The sequence below is a fragment of the Metschnikowia bicuspidata genome, assembly GCF_001664035.1.
Source record: "Metschnikowia bicuspidata var. bicuspidata NRRL YB-4993 chromosome Unknown METBIscaffold_3, whole genome shotgun sequence".
Lineage (NCBI taxonomy): Eukaryota > Fungi > Ascomycota > Pichiomycetes > Serinales > Metschnikowiaceae > Metschnikowia > Metschnikowia bicuspidata.
Genome location: NW_017387733.1, coordinates 2,048,418 through 2,068,585, shown reverse-complemented (window position 1 = coordinate 2,068,585; position 20,168 = coordinate 2,048,418). Strand labels below are relative to the sequence as shown.

Genomic DNA, 20,168 nt, shown 5'->3' with positions numbered 1-20,168 from the left:
TGGATCCGACCTTTCTGTGCTGTGAGATCAGAAATAATCTGTTTTTTCGACGACGCCCAAATTAGCGCAGGCTCTCGTTTCGTACTCTCTGCGACCATTAAAAATAATTATTAGCGTCTAACTCAATAGCGAAATTGTCTGTCGAGACTCGACCCAGTTTGGTCATGTGGAATATGTATTGTTAGTGAAGGCGCGCTTTTGACCGCACGCCCTGTTGAATAGTGTATACGGGTGCAACAGGCGGAAAGCCTGCTTCATGAAGACTGCAATAAGCGCGGTTCAACATATGAGAATTCCTTCTATAAATAAATACATATTGCTTCTTGTATTGTGTGTTGTACTATTCAAATTGAACGGTCGAAGGACCCAATGAATCTAATGTGTTGGCGACGGGCGCTGACAAGAGCTTTTGGTACATTCAACATTTGACCCCGACCTTGTTGTTATTGGCAATCTTAAAAAGAAGCAGAGTTCAGATTGCTTTTCAGATTGAAAGACAGACTTGCATAGACGGCATTTTGACCACTCAGGGCAAGGGCGGTCTTGATCTATGTTCTTGCAACCTCTACAGATTAAAATTGACGAACTGACGTTCCACTAGCTGGATAATGGCAGCCTCATGTGCTTGATGTTTTATTGATCTCGATGATTCCTCAATTTGGGGTCACACTTCTGGTGTGCTTGCCTGTCAAGTGGAGTACCTACAAGGCAGTTTCAGTGTTTCAGTGAATTCATTGAGGCCTTCTACCCTTTAATTTCCATACTCATTATATCAGTGGTTATTCGATCTTTTGAATTCCATGCTCATTTGCTTCCCTTTGGATTTCATACGCCATGATCTACGCATTGATTCCCATACCCATTATTTTCCAGTATCATAGTGGTTTCCTACCCATTGACTTTCACACTCCATGGTTTCCTTCCCATTTATTTCCCATTGATTTCGGATTGACTTCCATACTCAACGATGGCCATAACCTTTGAGTTACTTACCCTTCGTTCTGTTCCCAATACTTTCCAGCCAATATCATAGTGACTCTATACTCATTGATTTCCTACCCAATGATTTCCTACCCAATTTTGTTGATTCCCTTACCCATTTATTTACCCTTTGATATTGAGACGCCATGGTTTCCATCCATGGTTCTATAAACTCCATGATTTCCTACGCATTGATATCCCACCCATCACTATTCATACTTCGTGGTTTCCTACCCACTGATCTCCTACCAATTGATTTCCTACTAATTCTCCACCGACTTCCCACTAATTGCCCCTGCTTTTCATGCTCAACGATGGCCATTCTCTTTGATTGCCATTCCCCTCGTCCGTTCCCATACTATATCCAATATCATGGTGAAGTTCATCCCCGTGGAATCTCCCCAATTCCAAACGTGGCATTTTTTACAGCACCTCACGCACATACAGAAAGCTGCCATCTCAGCTCGTTTCACCAGTCACATGTTCAGCCTGACCACATCTTGCCATGGCCAGTCACCACTAAGCAGGTGCCCTCTGCCCCAGGCCCTCGCCGCGAGCGCCAGACACCCGTACACCCGCGAGCATCAGCCGGAACATGATTGCAATTTGCAACTGGGCCCTACCCCAGCACCCACCGGAGGCCAGAAAAAAAACGCATTTCCGCCCCGAATTCCCCCCAGCGCATGTCCGGCTCGTCGCGTGCGCTCCAGCGTGCGCTCGCAGGCGTGTTTGCGTCCTGGGACTGCGCCCTGGACTGGAAGGCCGAGCCGTCGCCCCAGATCAAGGCCCTCTACGATACCATCTACGCGTACACGGAGCGCCACAACACACTCGACACAGCCGCCGGCTCGGCCAACGACGAGTTGCGCGCCGCCCACGAGGAGCACGTCAAGGATAGCGGCGACGTGTCGCGCGAGGTGTTTTTCCTCGAGCTTCTCACGCGGCTCCTGCCCGTGCTCACGGAAGACCAGGTGCTCCTCTGGCTCCGCACGTACCTCCGCCCGGCCGTGGACAGCGCCGGGTTCGACCTTGCGTTTGTGGCCCAGGCACGTGCGTTTGTCCGCGCCGTGACGTCGGACGTGCTTGCGACGCGCGACGCCGCGTTGCTCCAGCGCCGACTCGCGATTGCCCTGCTGGTCATGGCCACCGTTGCCCGCGTGTACTTGGGCGGCAGCCCCGCGGCGCACGACGTGCTCGGCGTGCACGTGCTGCCAGCCGAGGCCGCCACGCAGCTCCATGCCGAGCGCGTGCGCTTCATTGAGCGGAACGCGTCGGCCATGCTCCGCGAGTGGGGGCTCAAGAACCCGCAGCCGTTCTTCTCGCTTCTCCACGGGCTCTACGCGGCGCCGGCGCTGCGGGCCAAGGTTCTCGGGCTCGCCGCGCGCGCCGCGGCCAGTAACGTGTCGCAGGTGCTGCGCATGCTCGACACGCCGTTCTTCGCCGACGTGCTCCGCCTGCTTTTGCTTGACCGCAGTGAGTCCATATTGGGCAGCTGCTTGAGCGTGTTGCTCATGACCGTGGGCAAGGTGTGCCACCGCATTGCCGCATTCTTGCCCGAGCTTCTCGCCGTGTACACGCGGCTTCTCTTGTGGAAGGAGCACGGGGCCCTGCTTTCCCCTGCAGACACGGACAGCGGGGCCTGGCAGATTGCCGACGGTGACAACGAAACTTGCATCATGCAGACACAGGTCTACGCCGACGGCCACTTCAACACGCTGCACCTCGCCACCGTGGTGTACGGCTTGTTCCCGTCAAACTTATTGGCCTTCTGCAGGGCCCCTCACGAGTACACGCGGCGGCACCCGGCGACAAAATTGGCACTGGAGTGCAAAACCGTCTTCGCGTGCCTAGAGCACGACAGCAACACGCGGGGGGCGCTCAAGGCAAAGGCGGCTCCGCTTTTGTTGCGGCTTATGGTTCACCCCAACATCATCAACAACGTCTCGCTCCAGGATGAACTCAGCCACCCCGTTCGGTGGATTCTCGACAAGAACAAGGACGAAGACATTGGCGAGCAGGAGGTCCTCATCGAGTGCTTTGCCTTGAACCCAGATATCCTTTTCTCCGTCCCGGACGATCTCGTTCTTCCGAATCGGCTTCTCCAGAAAATCCAGTCTGCAAACAGCCTTGCAAGCGACACATCTGATCCTAGGTTCCTCACTCCTTCTCCTCCGCTATTGCCTGCGAATGACGGGGTTTTCTCATCGTCGAAAAGAGGCTCTTTCCAACTGTCCGTGGGCTCTATGGGTCTCTCATTTGACCCCAAGCTACCCAGCCACTGGCTCAACATGGACAGGCGTGTATCGATTGTCCCCACAAGGCTCACCTTGGAAAACGGCCTCGCAACTCAGCCCCACTCACCGGTCCAGCCGCGAACAGAGCAGGGTGAGATCGAGTTCAAGCCCTTTGACTTTGACGGCAACAACAGTGTCCATCAAGATGATACCATGTTGGATGATCGGTCAACAGAAGGAAAGAAAAATGACCATCTATCGGATTTGTTCACTGTCCATAAAAAGCTCTACACATCCTCAGCCACCGCCGCTTCGAATCAGACCATTGTCAATACTGATACTGCTGTTAGTAACACTGCAAGCTCTAAGCGCTCAGCAAGCACAGTGTCCGATATTCTCACAAAGCAGCTTCAGACAGAAGGGAAGGCCGAGCCGCATGTAGAAAACAAAGACCTCCAATCCGCGGGAAATGCCGTGGACTTCTACCAACGAGAGCTTCTCTTGATGAAAAACGAGCTAGAGTTCTCCAGCTACATGAAAAATCTCAACAAGATGAACTACGTGAAAATCAAGCTCAAATTTAACAAAATGATCAGAGATCAAAACTTATCTGCGTGCAAAAAGCGGCAAGGAGAAGCCCACCATATTGGTGATCTTGAAAAGATCGTAGCTTCTATGAAGAACCTTCAAGTCAACTCAGACAATTTCAAGACAAAGAAAGCTGAAGAAATCAAGGATTTGCTCACCAAAGTGCAAGCTTTACAAAACGAGACAATTGAGCTCCGTGCGGTGAACGAGAAGTCACTGTCTCTTTTGACGAGAGAGAAACTTGCTTTCCAGCGTCTTCAAGCTACGCTCGAGACCAAGGAAAACATGATTAGACAATTGCAACATGAAATTGAAGTTGAAGTGAATGCACTTCTGAAGCCGGCCGTTGAAAAAGATACTAAAGACAAGCCCGCGTCTTCAATATTTTTGACCGAGCAAGAAAAGATTACCGCTAACTTTGACAACCAACTTCACATTGTCAAGGCACAAAACAAAAGTCTTTCTGCAGAGATTGACAAAGTAGCCTCAGATTTGGAGATGCAAAAAAAGAATGGCACGGTTGAATTGAACAAAAAATGTCGGGAAATAGAAGAAGCCTTCCGTACACGAGAGGTCCAATATGAGCGCAAAATTAAAGAGCTCAATCTTATCCAGTCAAAATACAAGGTGGCTCTCGACGAAAAGAATTTGAGAATTGCCGAGCTATCGAAAGCGAAACCAATTCAAATTCCTGGAGTGGGCTCTCGGACCCGCCCAAGTTCCGCACTGCCACTGGATCCCAAACCAATGACCACAAGACCTCAGATATTTACGGGAAATACAAGCGGAGACTACTTTGGGCATGCTTCAAGACAAATCGTTGAAGGCTCTGACAGCCGTGGGTTCTACTTGCCATCCCTGGATAGCCTGTCCCTGTCAGCAGCACCGCCAAACCAAGACAGCCCTCATGTCAGGGATATCAGGGCAAGTGAAACACTTCGTGTACACTCTGCCTCTTCTATTCCTATTATCAGGGGCAGAGGTGGATACCAGAAGCGGTCTAAGAAGTTCATGTGAGGCGCAGTGCGACGATCTGGTGGTGGTTTACGCCTTGGTAAGAAAGTACGTGACGTGTCCTAAGCGCCTCATCACGTGACACATAATGAACACGCGCACATGATCCTCGGAATGAGTGTTGTTACTTTGAGACGTGAATCCCGAACACTTTTCGTTTCTTCTGCACATTCTTCTGAAAATCGAAAACTTAGTTTTCTTTTGCGATATGTACCAGACGCTTAAGAAGAGAGGAAAGAAGTCCACAGCGTCTGCAACCACTGCAGATGCTGACTTTCCAAAAATTGTCACGGATGAAAAACTGGTTGAACTACTGGTCTCGAAGGATCCAGAGCTGCACTACTGGATTGCTTTAAGCGTGGTCACTGCTTTTGCTGCATTCTTGAGATTCCGTATACTTGGGTTTCCTGATAAGGTTGTCTTCGATGAGGTTCACTTTGGTAAGTTCGCTTCTTATTATTTAGAGAGAACTTATTTCTTTGACTTGCACCCACCTTTTGCGAAATTGATTATTGCTTTGGCAGGATGGCTTGTAGGATATGATGGCAGTTTCAAATTTGAGAACATTGGAGATAACTACATTGCCAACAACGTTCCTTATGTTGCATACCGTGCATTTCTGGCTATCCAAGGGACTTTGGTTGTGCCTGTGATGTTTTTGACGATGAAAACCCTCAACTTTTCTGTCATTGCATGTATTTTATCATCATCCCTCGTTGCTTTTGACAACGCTCATGTGGTCGACTCCAGGTTGATTCTTTTGGACGCAACATTGATTTTGAGTGTCGCCGTGACAATTTTCTCATACTCTAAATTCAGTGTTTACCGGCGCCAGCCTTTCACCCAGTGGTGGTGGATTTGGTTGCTCCTGACGGGTGTTGCATTATCTTGTGTGATTTCCACAAAATATGTCGGTGTGTTTACATTCTTTACCATTGGTATTGCTGTGGTTCACGAGTTGTGGATATTGTTGGACATCAGAAAAGGCCTCACTATCGAGGATTTTTCGAAGCATTTTGTTGCTCGTTTATTTTCTTTGATCATTGTACCATTCTGCATTTACTTGTTCTGGTTCTATTTGCACTTCCAGATTCTTTCTAAATCCGGACCGGGCGACGCGTTCATGACCTCTGACTTTCAAGAGACTTTGGAAGAGTCGGCTTTGGTAAAAACATCAAAAACCGTGAACTATTTCGACATCCTTACCATTAAGCACAAAGATACCGAAGCATTCTTGCACTCGCATGACTTGGTTTATCCCTTGCGGTATGAAAATGGCAGAGTCTCTTCCAATTTGCAACAAGTGACGTGTATCTACAACCAAGACGGAAACGAACTTGAGGACCAAAATTCACAGTGGGAGATCTTGCCATCTAACAGCGCCAAGAAGGGTGAAGCCGTTTTTACCAACGATGCAATTCGGTTGAGGCACGTCGGGACCGGAGGCTACTTATTGACTCACGATGTGGCGTCTCCATTGAAGGGCACCAACGAAGAGTTTGTTGTTGTGAATGACGAGATTGCTGAAGCTAGATATAACGAAACTCTTTTCCGTTTGCGTTTGTCTGAAGGAGGCAACAGCGACAAACTGCCAAAACGCAAGATCCTCAAGACCAAAGCTTCTCCGCTCAAGATCATTCACATCGACACAGTGGTTGCTATGTGGACTCACAATGACGAGTTATTACCGGAGTGGGCTTTAGGACAACAGGAAGTCAGCGGAAACAAGAAAGTGCCCGACTCGGACAATATATGGGTGGTTGATGAAATTGTGGGCATGCCTGAAAGCGATGCCAGAAATCACCATATCCCAAAGACCATTGTTCCCATGCCTTTCTTGAAGAAATGGTGGGAGTTGCAGGGTTTGATGTTCTTCCACAACAATCAATTGTCATCTGAACATCCATTTGCCTCCAGTCCCGACGCATGGCCACTTGCTTACTCGGGTGTGTCATTCTGGAATGACAATGAGGAAAGAAAACAAATTTTCTTTATCGGTAATGTCATTGGCTTCTGGGCTCAAGTCGGATTCCTCGCGGTGTACGTGGGATTTGTCGCTGCTGACTTGGTAACAAGCCGCAGAAATTACCACATCTTGAGTGCAAAGTCCAGATCTACGATGTACAACACCTTGGGCTTTCTCTTCATTGGATGGGCAGCACACTACCTTCCTTTCTTTTTGATGAACAGACAGAAATTCTTACATCACTACTTGCCTGCGCATTTGATTGCAGCTTTGTTCACCGGCGGATTTGCCGAGTTCCTCTGTACGAATAGATCCAATTCGATTCAAAGAGGCTTAGCTCCGTCGGCAATCAACAAACCAAAGTTTGCTGCCATGACGGTGGTCATTGTTTTGGGAACTATGTGGTTTTTCTGGTACACGCGGTTCCTCGTATATGGCAACTTCACCTTGCCACCAGCAGAGATCAAGGAGAGACAGTGGTTGGATATCTCCTTGCATTACGTCAAGTAAAATGGTGTGTGAATTGTATTGGACTATCCCCGCCCATAAGAGCTTTCTTCCTGTCTTTGACTAGTGCATGTCCGGATTCCAATATAACCACGTGTGCACATATTCACCTCTCAAATAGATGGATGATGCACTTCGAACATTCCGTGTAAAACCTACTAAGTATATACATTTGGCGTAGCATTGTGGAGTATACAAAGACGATACTAGCGGATATGTCCCTACAAGATGATGTTTGATAAGCCCATTGGTCCGTCTTCTCAGTTCGCACCCATCGGATATCGACTATCCTCGAACTCTTCAAAGTACTCTCCACCATCATTTCATCAATTTCGCAACGCCATGACAATCAAGACATTTCTAGAAGGCTTGCGGATTAGCCCGTCTAGCAAGCACGTTGTCCGGTTTGTTGCAGGAAACCAGTCGGCGGACATGGACTCAGTGGTGAGTGCCATCACATATGCGTATTTCCACCACCGGTTTAATCCGAAAGAACAGGCGCTTTTGCCCCTTGTGAATATTTCTCGAGAGGAGTTCAGGCTTCGGAAAGACATTGTGTTTCTCTTGAGCAAGCACGAAATTTCCAGCACCCGTATTTTCTTTCTTGACGATGTGGAAGAGCTCACTCAGCTGTCTCCATCTATTAAGTTGGACGTGGTTTTGGTGGACCACTGTAACTTGCAGGGCAAGGTTTTGACTGGCCTTTATGAAAACAAGCGTTTATTCGTATCAGGAATTATCGACCACCATGCCGACGAAGGTGTGTTTCTCGATGCCATGCCGCGGGTTATCCAGAGCAATGGCTCGTGTTCGGCATTGGTTTATCATTTCTGGAACAATAAAAATGGACCAATCACAGACAAAGATGCAGTGCTGTTATTGGTGGGTCCTCTCTTGATCGACACTTCGAACATGGAGCAGAAAGTCGAGGCGGGCGACCGCGAGGCGTATGTGGAATATGGGCAAATCTTGCAGAGCCCTGAGGCTCTGATGCAAACAGATGGTGTGGCCCCTGCTGCGTTTTCCCAGTTGTACTCGGAGCTAAAAGCGGCGAAAAAGGACTTGAGGGGCTTTTCGCTTTACGACATCTTACGGAAAGACTACAAGCAGTTCAAGTTCAGGGGCAAGCTGGGCGACACTGTCAATGTGGGGTTTTCTTCTATAGGCAAGTCGCTCAGCTGGGTGTTGGGCAAGTTTTCCGTGTCGGAGGTGCTTGAGTCCTTGAAGATGATGACAGAGAGTTTTCACTTGGACGTGGTGGTGATCACGTCGTCGTTTTCACAGAAGGACACCAAGATCTACACCCGGGAGTTCTGCTTTAGCACGCTGAAGGCTTCGCTCGAGCCACTTGCTTCCTTGGCCCAGGAATTGGAGTTAACCTCCCGCTTTTACAAAGACGATACCGTGGCCCGACAGATGGCACAGATAAACGGCTCTGTGTTCTTTAGGGTGTACGACCAACAAAACACAGCCGCCTCCAGAAAACAGGTGGTGCCCATCATAAAGCAAGTTGTTGAACAAAGGCTCTGATTTCATAGATCAACAAAGCGCTAGGCAGCATTTCCCTGAGGCGACAAATAACACACATTGTAATGGCGCTTGATTGCACCGTCCATCAACTCAACGGTCCGGTGGCTTTTCGGGAGAAGTATATTGTTTTCTGCGAAGTAGTCCTCGAGAGACCGCCATACCTCCTCGGGCACTTCGACAACGTCATCGTCCTTTGAGTCTGTCTGTACGGCATAGAGCAACTTCAAGCACTCTGATAGGCTTTTGTCGTCGCCGTATGATACGTCTAAGCCCACACTCGTGACCCATACATTATACGCCAAAGACGTCCCTGCTGTTCTCACCGTGAACTTCCGTACCCCCAGTGCGTTGACACGATCGAGAATCGCAAAGTACACATACGAAAACGGCGGATACGTTTCAGTTTTCTCTGAGTATTGAAGGTGGAGATTCCACTTGTTGATTTTGAGAGCTTCGCCGTCGAGCGTTCCAAGCTTCCGTCCACACACACAGTTCTCGTCCCGCTGCGGAAGGAGAATGTACGACGAGCCCACGTGCACAAAGCCCTGCCTAGGGCTGAGCTTGCCATTGTAGTTTTTGTCATTGACATTGTGATGGTCCTCGTGGGGCTTATGACAGTGCCAGAAGTCCATCATTTCGTGCCAGTATTCCAGCGGCATGTCGACGAACTTGTGCAGTGCCGAATCCACCACGACAGCGTTGCACTGAGCACACGAGAAACTGAACCGGCTGACGTCATTGGCGTCGCGTGGCGTTTTCTTCAAAAGATCCTCGACGGACCATACGCCATTCGAGCCAGAGAGCGCTGTAAATGGTGCAGGCGCCACTTTTGAGGCGGCATTTTCGAGCGTCAATGTGAGTGAGACCCTGGCCTCTCCACAGGCGAGTTTAGAGATTCTGGCACCGGCCAAGGCCGATGTCTTTTGCACTGGAAGATGGATTCTATAGGCATCGGTTGCAGATGCTTGCTGGCCGTCTTCCGTTGCTCCCGTTTCGAGGAAAAGCGCGTTTTCTCGTAAAGCCAAGCTTTTTATGGCATTGTGTTTTTCTCCAATTTCCACGGTTACAGAGATCTGCTCCAATCTCGGTAGGTACTCGGCCAAATACATGGCGAAAGAAAGTAGTTGCGAGCGCGCATAGTGAGACTGGCTGCGAGCCGGGCCAGATATGAGATGGCTATCACCCTAGTATTTTGGACAGTCACTTGAAAAAACTGGGAGTAATTTGGCTTCTGCTCTTTATCTGTTTTATTTTGTTTTGTTTTGCTTCGTTTGGCTCCTGTTCTTCTTGTTGATTGGTTGGGCCCGTTGTCTTAGTATTCGTGGCCACTGATATGACGTATAGTCGAGTTCATAGAGCTGTTCTTGTTTGGGGACCAACGCAGAGCCGATATTTGGATGTACGCCTTCTCGTTCCGCTTTTTCGTCCCTGTCTACTGTAAAGGGTAGGGGAGTTCAGCTGCTGTAGAACTGGAAACACGAGGCTTTGCCCGTTTTCTCACATGTATTTTCCCACTGCCATTGGGAGACTGTGGCCACGTCGTCATGCTCGCGTGCCGGCGTTCGGCAGCCCGGTCGAAATGTGCTGCAGGCGACAGCGAAACTCTGGTTGGCTTCAGCAGATAGGTGCGCTCCTCAAGGCTGGAGTTGGGGCCCATTTCTTGAGATAAGCCCTGTGAATGGAGGCGCTGTGAATGGGAACTCACGTCTCGAGAAGCCCGGCCTGAGCTGGGTCTCGTTTGAGGTGCCGAGCGCCAGGCCAGACTTCCATTTCTGGAAGACGACACTGACACATTGCGGCTCTGCATTGTCTGCGAAGACACACGGCTACTTGCCTTGGAGGACGCAGCACCCCCTACCGAGGAAGAAAGCGAGGGGGCGAATCTGGCAAGCACCCCGCGTGATTTCGCGTACCGGGCTTGCAACTCGCTCTCCAGGTCAACGTAGCAGAAATAGTGGAGACTGAACTGGAGAAACGAGAGTCTTGTGGGCAGCAGGGCATGGTGTTCGCAAAGGCTCTGGTTGAACAAGAGAAAGTCGTCTAGTGGGGGCACGTTCGAGGAGCGGGACGCCAAGACGCGCTGCAAAAGTCGGTTCCTCACCACAAGAATGGACACCAACGGATCCACGACTTTATGGTCCAAAGCGTTGACAATGGCTGCGGCACTCGTGTGGCCGGTGATGCTCGGAATGTAATGGTGCAAGGCCACCAAACACCCGTGGGAGTAGAACATCCACACGTGGAGAAAGTCAAGGATCAAGTTGATGGCCGAGGACAACGGGAATGCCAGGCCCGCGAGAAGGTGCTGGGTGCCCGAAATACACGCGTAGAATAGCCAGTATGTGAGCAAGAACTGCACGTTCTGGCCCGGTGCTTTGAGCGCTTTCACCGAGAGAAGCAACGGCCACCAGAACGTGAGGAGCGCCAAAACCGGCCGGGGGCTTATGACACCAAGCATTGGTCTAGCGTGAATATACAGAATATCTACTCGGGCTACCCTGGGCAAATGTGGGTCGGGAATGCACTTATATGAGACTACCGCAAATCCGCAAAGAGCCACAACGTACCTGAGAACGAAGAAGTATTTTTGGGCAAGAAGCACTAGGGTTCTCCAGAGCAGCGAGGTGCTGTTTTATTGTGCGCAGCTGGCTTGCGCGTTTGCTACTTCCATATAGAGATTCCGCACGAGCAGCAGGGGACTGGTAAGAAAGACCCGGTTGGGAGATCAGTCCGGGTGTTGGCGCATCCGGAATGAGCAATAACTGGACTGTGGTTTCCGTAGTTTTTTCAAAGTTCAACCGGTGAAAGCGTATATCGAATGAGTGCTCCAACGATTCACTATCCAAAGAGGCGGAAGCTTTTGGCGATCAGAGAAATGAGCTTAGTTTAGTGAGTCCGGCCGCTGAGCTGTCACACGGCAGTCTAGTTCCGGTGGGTTCATGCTGGCTCCTTCATTTCGAGCTGCACCGAAAGCGTGATTTAAATACCACCCAGACGTCTGGCATACTACTGGAAACGCCCGGCCACGTGGACGAGGTGGAGCTTGCGTTTTACCCGAATTGAGTTTCGTCTAAAACGTCCTCCTCGATTCCATTTTTCGTTTTACTTTTGTGTTATGTGTATTCGTTTTAATTTTGTGTTTCGTGTTTTCGTTTGTGATGTTTTGTTCAGCTATGGAAGCACACGCCCAGTGATACTTTTCAAGCGTTGCGTCGCCGGTCGCGACGCGTCTCTGGACCCTCCATGAACCAGACAGTCTAAATACAAGCGACACGGAAAACACACACAAAACCCCGAAATGGACAGCGAAAAGAACGACTTGGGCCTAGACCAGCCGCTCAAGCTCGGACGCGTCTCGCGTATTGCCAAACTCACGGACGAGCTTCTTTTCGAGACCCACAGAGGCCTTCCGCAAGTGAGAAACAACTACCCGAAATTGGTGCGTGCCATGCGGAAAAACGACCTGGCGTATGCCAGCAAAGTGCTGAAGAAGCAGGTGTCCAAATCCGCGGCCCATCAACTCAAGGTGTCCTCCGAGGTGGAGAATCTCCAGAAGGTTTTGCTGTTCTATCAGCTCTGGTGCCACGGGCTCTTTCCAAAGGCCACGTTCCAAGACTGTCTCCAAATGTTGCGGGGCCACAAATCGGTGGCCATGAGAGAGTACAGGAGAGGCTTGCTCAACAACGAGATCCGCCGCTTGAAGGTGGAAAAGGGCATCATTGTGGAGGACCCTGAAAACGAGCCCGGGGACTCGGACGACGAATTCTACGACCCAGCCAGCAACGGTGTGGAGCCCCCCCTGGAGGAACGGGCCAATCCAGACAGCAACCAAGTAAGCAGCAGCCACACGCATGACAATGTGGGCGGCAGCACCCATGAAAATGCGGACGAAAGTGACGACGACGACTGGGGCATATTGTCGGCGAAACGAAGCCGCAACAGTGCGCTATTCATTGCGGACGACGACGAAGATGACGACGTGCCAGCAAGTGCCAGGCCGCCAAAGCCACAAGAACAGGGCGTTCCTAATCGGGCAGACCCAGAGGGCGTTCCGGATGAGGCAGGTCTCGAACGCTTTCCGGACGAGGCAGAGCTCGAGGGATATCCGGACGAGGCAGACATACATGGGGACGCTGTCCCGGACGAGCACGACGAGGAGCTTGCCATCATGCGCGAAATGGGCATGTAGGTGCATTTACGCCTATTTATTCAAGTACAACACGCGTGCGATCTTTACGTGGTCGTACACCTTCGACACCAAGCTGGGGGTGATGGCCGTGCGGTTGCTGGACTTGCTGAACGCGCCAATCAGGTATCCGCCCAGACGCAAGTACACATCCACGTGGTCGTCGCCGGACGCCCTGCGGTCCTTCTTGATGAAGCTGGGCTTGGACACGTAGAACGGCATGACGAACCCGGAACGGTACACGGACGAGCCGTCGGCGCCGATGATTTCGCACGCGGTCTCGCCGCTGAACGACTCCAGCCACACCGCGTGGTCCAGCATGGACGCGTCGTGCTCCGGGATGGTAGAAGCCAACACACGCACTTTGCACCTGCCCGCGTTGACCTTGGAGCTGGCAAGCATCTGTTTCTGCAATCTCTGCGGAATGGCCGGGCCCAGCGGCGCCGTGCTGTCGGGGAGGCTCGCGCGGGCCACCCTGTGCTTCTCCATGAAGCGGATCTCCGTGACCACCACGTAGTCGAACTTGTGGACGCTGGCGATGGACTTGACAATGAGCCTGCACGCGCTTTTGAGCGTCTTGACGCGGCGCAACGCCTGGCGGATCTCGAGCTTCTGGCCTTCCGGCATCATGCTGTCGCTGATCTGCTTGTGCTCCTCGTAGTGGGGCAACTTGAAGATGTGGCTGTGCGAGTAGCAGCTGCCGGAGCCGTCCCGCTCGAAAATGGTCATGTGGCCGCCGCTGCACGTGGCCCTGCCCAATCTGGACGACAACTCGGCCAACTCGAGGTCGCCGGCGTTGGGGTTTTCGGACAAGAACTTCTCGTCGCACACCACGATGTTCTCGGGCGGCGTGTCCAAGAGCGCCATCAACAGGGCCGCGACTTTGCCGAGCAGCTTGAGCTTGGCGGACGAAAACGCCGCGTTGGGCAACGTGTCGAAAATGGCAAGGGCGCCGATCGCCACGCCGGCGCCCGTGACCAAGCTGACGCCTGCGTAGAAGCGGATGCCTGGGGGGCCTGTGACTAGGGGGTTCTGGCTCGTGCGCCAGTCCTTGGCCGTGTCGCGGAACACTATCCCGCCCTTGGAGAGGATGGCGTGCGCGTCAAGCAGCACCACCCGCGGGAGCTCTTTGAACTCCAACTTGGTCTCGTACTTGACGTAGACGGTCTTTTTGTGGACCAACAGCACGCTGACGCCAAACGCGCCGACGGCCTCGCGCACCTGCGCCGTGACCCGCTGGAAAATGGCCCTGTTCTGCCAATGCTCGAGCCGGGAGTACTGTTCCACGGCCGGGTTGCGCAGTCTCTCGCGGTAGCAGTCGGGCGGCGCCAAAAAGCCGTACGGCTTCAAGCATTTTGGGCACGGCGCGTCCAGGAGGGAGCTGTCGCCCTGGCGTTAGTACTAAGCGGCGGCGGGAAAAGGGCTCTTTCGGGGTGGGCACGTACTTTCGAGTAGTTGTCAAGGAACTGGGCGATGGTGGTGGGCACGGCGCCATAGAACCGATCCAGGTACGCGGGCAAAAGCGGCGACTTGGCCGCGGGCTTGTCGTGTCCCATGTTTGCTGTGGGGAGGCTTGGGGAGGTTCTGTTGTTCTTTTTTTCTGTGGATTATAACAGACTGGCGCAGAGCAGAGGTGCTGCGCTAGTACAAAGGCCTGGGATTTCGCACCCATTTGCCGATGGCCCCAGAGCCTGGCGCGGTGCAGGGCGAGCCGGGAAAAGAACGCGAGGGCCCAGTTCTGGGCTTGCTGTTTCTGGTGGTCCGGCCACGGGGTTCTGGCCGATTTTCGGCTGTTCTGGATAATTTAGTTTTTTGCTGCTCTGGTTTTCTGGTTGTCTGGTTGTCTGGTTGTCTGGCTGTCTGGTGGAATTGATAGCTCAGTCCTACAGCGCACTAATTGGCCCTCGCAGTGGCCAGCCTGCGGGTCTCAGCTGGATGTGTTTTCGTGCATTCGGACAGAAGGCCATGATCTTTAAAAGTTCAAGGACTAGTAGATGAGCCAACCAACAATGATTCTACCACGAGCGCCCAACGTCAGTAACGTTCATACAATACAATCAATAAGATGAGAAGAATAAGTTACAATTTTTTTAATCACCCCGGAGGGGGTAATATGATAGTGACATATTATCAAAACATCCTTTAATATGAGCATCTAATACATATTTAGTTACACTAAACATAGGATCGTTTATTAATAATCCAGTTGGTATTTCTCTAGAAAAAGAAGTATTGGCTTTTCTAAATCTTTTAATAGATATACTCTGGTCATACAATGTATATTCCATGCTATATAAGAGCTGTATAGATTATATAAAGACCTTTTGGGACAACTGGTGGTATCCTTATAATTAACACACCTTGCATAGTATCATTATTCTATTCTTTCGCCAATTGCACCAACAAATCCCGTTTTAGGCCCTGGGATATTCTCGTCTGACACTGGGGGACCTAGCTTCAGTATGTGCATCTGGCCATGGGTGCAAGCCCGGGCCCTACGCTGGATGGCCACCTCCGCATAGATCAGGCTTGCCGTCCCGTCTACGATTGTCCTTGCAGCCCGTCTCGGTACCAACAAGATGTCCCGCACGTCGAAACTTGGGGAAGTAACCGCTGAACATCAATATAATAAAGATCCGCGGGCTCGGAATGATCTTAGTATTGATTATGACTTAAATGCTGATAAGTCAGACAAGAAGGATCATAATACGACCATTAAAGGCCGTATCAACTTTAAGTGATTTACGTATTAATTCAAGTGTCCTTAGACACTTAATGGATTCCTCCAATATATTCATAATTATATTATGAGGTATTGAATCAAAGCATTTACTGAAATCTCCATTAATAGTTATACTTATAATTATACATATACTTATACATATAAAAAAAAGTATAAGATGTAAAGAGAAATGTTAATATACCCGGCAGCTTCGCTGCCGGGGCCCAGCATATAATATATTAAGTACAACTAATTGAGAAAGAAAGAGTAATGAAACAATGACCGGGAGTAGTCCGGTGATCCCTCCTCTACAGGGGGTAATTAATAATAGGAAAATTAATAATCCTATAATAGTTTTTAATGCTCCTATGGATATAATAAAATCTAAATTAGCTAAAGCTGGGTTTATATCTAGAAACGCTAATAAAGATATAGGAATGTCTAACTATATTTGATTGAATTTAAAACCCCAACAAATAACACATTTAGCTAATAGTATTATTAGAGGGTTGCTTAATTATTATTCATTTGTATTTAATAAAGGTCAGTTAATATGCGGTAAGCCGTACGCAAGATCGACTGATGGACCGGAATGTGCATTTATTGATGATAATGGTGGATAACAATTTGTTTATAATGAAACTTTCATAAACTTTTATGATGATTTTATTTCAATATATTACTATATTGTTCGGACTATGTCTATTACTGATATTATTGATATCGCTGAACCTATACTACTTATATAATTTCAACCTACAAATGCATCTGGATATTGTGGTATATAACAATTTCAGCACCTAAGAAATGTCATTTCTTATCTTTTATATATGTTATTTCAGTTTTTGAGTCATTGAGCATAGCAGCACAATTTTGGATTAAAGATTCTTTTATGTAATGTTTTATTAATTTTGCATCATTTAAATTTGTTATGTATATTAATTACTGCCAATTGTTTTCTCAAATCTCTTATTTTTACTTCTAACTTTTTATTCAAATATTCTTATTTCAATTGTTAGTTTAAAGTAAAGAGATTTTAAATATTTCGAAGATTTTTTAGCATTTAGACACCCGTAAAAGGTCATAATATAATGACCGTAAAGTTATTAGGTATATAGTTATAAATAAAATGTTATACCTTTCATGCGTTAATTATATAAATAAAAACATTATGTTATATGATATAATATACATACGAAATATATAGTAAGTATTCTATAAATCTTAAAAACCTCGTACACTTGTTCGAACTATTGGTGTTAATATTTTTATTTTGACTATTGCCACTGCTTTTATGGGTTAATTATAATTATTTTATATAAATAATTAAATAGTCTATCTTGTATAAATTCACTTTTTTACCTATCCTATTTATTAGGATATTTTTATACTTTATAATTGTAACTTACATAAGAAAAATTATTAAATAAGATATTTCATATATAACTTATATATCTTAGATATACATTATTATGACTTAGTGATATATATGACTTCATAATATATATGACTTAGTTATATTCCTATATGACTTACGATTATTACCATGCAATTTATATGCTTGCTATGCATGATAACCAACCATCTAAATGTATATTAATACAATACAAAAGTATTTACTTATATTGTTTGAAAAGGTATATAAATAAACTTTGTTATATATTAGGAGTTGATTAAATATTACCGGCTACGCCGGGATATACCCCCTACCGGGAGGTATATTATGCGCCACCGAAATCTACTCTGACGGGCTCAGCTCATGAGCAGTGTTCTGCAAGCTGGATGGGCACGACACGGTTCCAAAGGCTCGGCCCCGGCTGGGCGTGGTTGGCTATTTGCAGTCACCCTATACACCCGGCCCGCGGCCGGCCCTTCCTGGGACGCCCCGGTGGGCCCATGCAACTCGGGGGCCCTCTCCGGCAAGCTGGCCTAGGCCCACGCCTCCACACGTCCCTGCAGGCGGGCGGCACGCCGGCCCCACGGCTCAGCTGGCGCCGCTCGGCTTGGCGTCGTCGTGCTTGGCGTCGTCCGGGCCCGCAGCCTCCTCGGCAATCCGGCCCAAGTCGGCGGGCGGCGAAGCACCGTCCGCGGCCTCGCGCTCCTGCCTCTGTTTCTCCTCCTCCAACGACAAGCGCAAGGCCAAGGCCAAGTCCGGGTCCATGTTGGCGTCCACGGCGCCCATGCCCAAGAAGTCGCCCGTGTCGCCCACGTCAAAGCCGTCTTCCACCAAGATCGGCGAGCTAGCAATCACCTCGTACAACAAGCGGGGGCCCGGCGGCACCGTGACCAAGTGCGAGTTGTCGTGGTTGTTGACGGCCGCGTGGAACCGCTCCAACTTGGCCGTGTTGGCGCTCTCCTCGCCGAAGTTGACGATGTCCACGGCCACGTTGTTCTTCTTCATTTTCTTGGCCAACCTGTCCAAGTCCTTGTCGGACTCGCGGAGCGGGCTGCCCACAAACGCAATGATGCGCTGGCTCTGCACCTTGTTCTGGCGGTGCTTCAACGCCAACGCGGCCACCTGGATGCCGCTGGCAAAGTGGCTGTCGCCGCTGATGCGGGTGCCGTGGGCGCCGGACAAGATCTTGCCGAAATCGGTCGTCAATGTGGACAACACCTGCGGGCCGTTGCCGCCGTACGACAACAAGCCCACGGTGTTTTCGGGGTTGGCGTTGAGCTTGTTCTGGAACACAAACTCCATGGCCGTGATCTGCGCGTCGTAGCGGGTCGCTAGGAAGTCGCCGTTGCGCATGAATTCGGAGCTGTCGATGGCGATCATCGTGGCCTCGAGCACCATGGTTGCTGCTGCGTGGTGCGGGGTGGCGAGTGGGGGAATGTGACGATCGACGCGCTTGGGGGCGGAGTTCCTGGCGCTTTTGTTCGGATGTGGTCGCGTTTCCAGGGGGGGTCCGGTGGGCGCTTGTAGTTGAGTTAAGTCGAGTTAGTTGAGTTGAGTTGAGTGCGTTGCGTGGTGCGCGTGGCCCTGGATTGCGGAGCGGCGCCGCCGCCTGAGGGCCGGTCGTGCGCCGCCCAATCTACGCCGGGAGCGGTCTAAGCGGCGTTCTCGTGCCGGCGGTTCTCCGGGGCTTTTTATTCTAATTCTTGCGGTCGCGGGCTGCCTGGCCATATAAAACAAATTGTTTATTTCCGCGTGTGGGTGGAGATCACGGTCCCCTCTAGCGTGCCCTATTCGCCCTCTGCCCAGGGCCAAGAGCTGGCGCGCCGCTCGCCCAGTTTTCTAGGGCCGCGGCCCGGGGCGCTCGGCCCCATCTGGCCTGGTGCCTCACTGCACGACTGCCCGGCCCTTTCTGTCTCAGGCCATGGCTCCGAAACTCACCAAGCAGCAAAAAGCAGACCTTGTCCTGCGGCTCTGCGCCCTCAAGGAGGCCCAGGCCCGGCATCTCCGCACTGCGGTCCACAAGGCGGCCGTCGGAGCCGAGCGGAAAGTGCATAGACGGGTGAAGAAGGTGAGTATGACCGTGCGATCGGTGCCGATTCTCGAGGTGTTGAACTACGAGAGACGGGCGTCGCCCACGATAGCCGAAATCGGCAAGTTGGCCCGGCGGCCCTGACCGCGGTGCTCTGGCCTGGCTCTGGGTCCTGGCCGCTTTTTCATCTGTTTGGATATGGCTTTGGCTGCGGATGAGCTTACCACGGGTTTGACACGAACTGGGTGGCGGCTCCCACCTGGTGGTGACTAACCTAATATTTTCAGCTTGCTGGTGCTTTTGGTTTGGTGGTTCTTTTGGTTTGGTGGTTCTTTTGGTTTGGTGGTGCTTTTGACTTGGTGATATTTCTGACTTGGTGATATTTCTGACTTGGTGATTTCAACTTGGTGATACTCTCAACATGGTGATACTCTCAACATGGTGATACTTTCAGATTGGTGTTACTTCTTGGTGGTGCTTTTGACTTGATGACATTTCTGACTTGGTGACATTTCTGACTTGGTGACATTTCTGACTTGGTAATATTTCTGACTTGGTAATATTTCTGACTTGGTAATATTTCTGACTTGGTGATACTTCTGACTTGGGGATACTCTCAACTCGGTGTTCCTTTCAACTTGGTGATACTCTCAACTTGGTGATTTCAACTTGGTGATTTCAACTTGATGATTTCAACTTGGTGATACTCTAAACTTGGTGTTACTATCAACTTGGTGTCTAACTTGATGACTCTAACTTAAAGTAGTTTAACTCTATTATGACTTTACCTCGGCTGTGATTCCAACTTGGTGATGGCCTCAGCTCCATCATGACTTCAGTTCAACTTGAAACGTCTTCGTCTACCACCCTAGAACACTGGCGTTACCTTCCCTGCGACATTCACTTGCCTAGGAGGCCAGCTGCACTAAAACCCTGATTTGACTCGGGCGCACTCACTTTAACATTGCCTCACCACCATGTGACATGGAATAGGGTTCTGACTCACTCTCGACTT

The 20,168-nt window shown here is 49.9% G+C and overlaps 9 protein-coding genes across 9 annotated transcripts; 5 read left to right on the top strand and 4 right to left on the bottom strand.

The window, feature by feature from the left end:
• Window positions 1-1,664: 1,664 nt before the first annotated feature.
• METBIDRAFT_41672 (uncharacterized protein) lies at window positions 1,665-4,820 on the top strand (the record flags this gene model as incomplete). Its single annotated transcript, XM_018857439.1, has 2 exons — window positions 1,665-4,641; window positions 4,702-4,820. 2 exons carry the CDS (start codon window positions 1,665-1,667, stop codon window positions 4,818-4,820), a joined length of 3,096 nt encoding a protein of 1,031 aa, XP_018712074.1.
• A 205-nt stretch (window positions 4,821-5,025) lies between these two features.
• Window positions 5,026-7,293, top strand: PMT4 (dolichyl-phosphate-mannose-protein mannosyltransferase; the record flags this gene model as incomplete). Its single annotated transcript, XM_018857513.1, has 1 exon — window positions 5,026-7,293. The coding sequence occupies one exon, from the start codon at window positions 5,026-5,028 to the stop codon at window positions 7,291-7,293; it is 2,268 nt and encodes a 755-aa protein (XP_018712073.1).
• A 339-nt stretch (window positions 7,294-7,632) lies between these two features.
• METBIDRAFT_78489 (exopolyphosphatase) lies at window positions 7,633-8,820 on the top strand (the record flags this gene model as incomplete). The annotated part of the gene is made up of 1 exon (XM_018858887.1): window positions 7,633-8,820. The coding sequence occupies one exon, from the start codon at window positions 7,633-7,635 to the stop codon at window positions 8,818-8,820; it is 1,188 nt and encodes a 395-aa protein (XP_018712072.1).
• Window positions 8,821-8,910: 90 nt separating this feature from the next.
• On the bottom strand, window positions 8,911-9,929 carry METBIDRAFT_12054 (putative polyadenylation protein; the record flags this gene model as incomplete). The annotated part of the gene is made up of 2 exons (XM_018854156.1): window positions 8,911-8,925; window positions 8,982-9,929. 2 exons carry the CDS (start codon window positions 9,927-9,929, stop codon window positions 8,911-8,913), a joined length of 963 nt encoding a protein of 320 aa, XP_018712071.1.
• Window positions 9,930-10,252: 323 nt separating this feature from the next.
• METBIDRAFT_12053 (uncharacterized protein) lies at window positions 10,253-11,278 on the bottom strand (the record flags this gene model as incomplete). Its single annotated transcript, XM_018854155.1, has 1 exon — window positions 10,253-11,278. The coding sequence occupies one exon, from the start codon at window positions 11,276-11,278 to the stop codon at window positions 10,253-10,255; it is 1,026 nt and encodes a 341-aa protein (XP_018712070.1).
• An 846-nt stretch (window positions 11,279-12,124) lies between these two features.
• Window positions 12,125-12,607, top strand: CSM3 (Csm3p; the record flags this gene model as incomplete). The annotated part of the gene is made up of 1 exon (XM_018855258.1): window positions 12,125-12,607. A coding segment is annotated over one exon (483 nt), but the record flags the coding sequence as incomplete, so codon positions are not given.
• A 423-nt stretch (window positions 12,608-13,030) lies between these two features.
• METBIDRAFT_18492 (uncharacterized protein) lies at window positions 13,031-14,493 on the bottom strand (the record flags this gene model as incomplete). The annotated part of the gene is made up of 2 exons (XM_018854792.1): window positions 13,031-14,395; window positions 14,452-14,493. Coding segments are annotated over 2 exons (1,407 nt in total), but the record flags the coding sequence as incomplete, so codon positions are not given.
• A 2,885-nt stretch (window positions 14,494-17,378) lies between these two features.
• RPN10 (proteasome regulatory particle base subunit) lies at window positions 17,379-18,633 on the bottom strand. The gene has a single exon (XM_018855979.1). The coding sequence runs from the start codon at window positions 18,520-18,522 to the stop codon at window positions 17,713-17,715; it is 810 nt and encodes a 269-aa protein (XP_018712067.1). The 5' UTR covers window positions 18,523-18,633; the 3' UTR covers window positions 17,379-17,712.
• A 412-nt stretch (window positions 18,634-19,045) lies between these two features.
• METBIDRAFT_42762 (uncharacterized protein) lies at window positions 19,046-19,297 on the top strand (the record flags this gene model as incomplete). The annotated part of the gene is made up of 1 exon (XM_018857583.1): window positions 19,046-19,297. The coding sequence occupies one exon, from the start codon at window positions 19,046-19,048 to the stop codon at window positions 19,295-19,297; it is 252 nt and encodes an 83-aa protein (XP_018712066.1).
• Window positions 19,298-20,168: the final 871 nt, after the last annotated feature.

What these genes read in the sequence shown, in the direction of transcription:
- RPN10 (XM_018855979.1), bottom strand. Translation starts at nt 18,522, where the DNA reads ATGGTGCTCGAGGCCACGATGATCGCCATCGACAGCTCCGAATTCATG.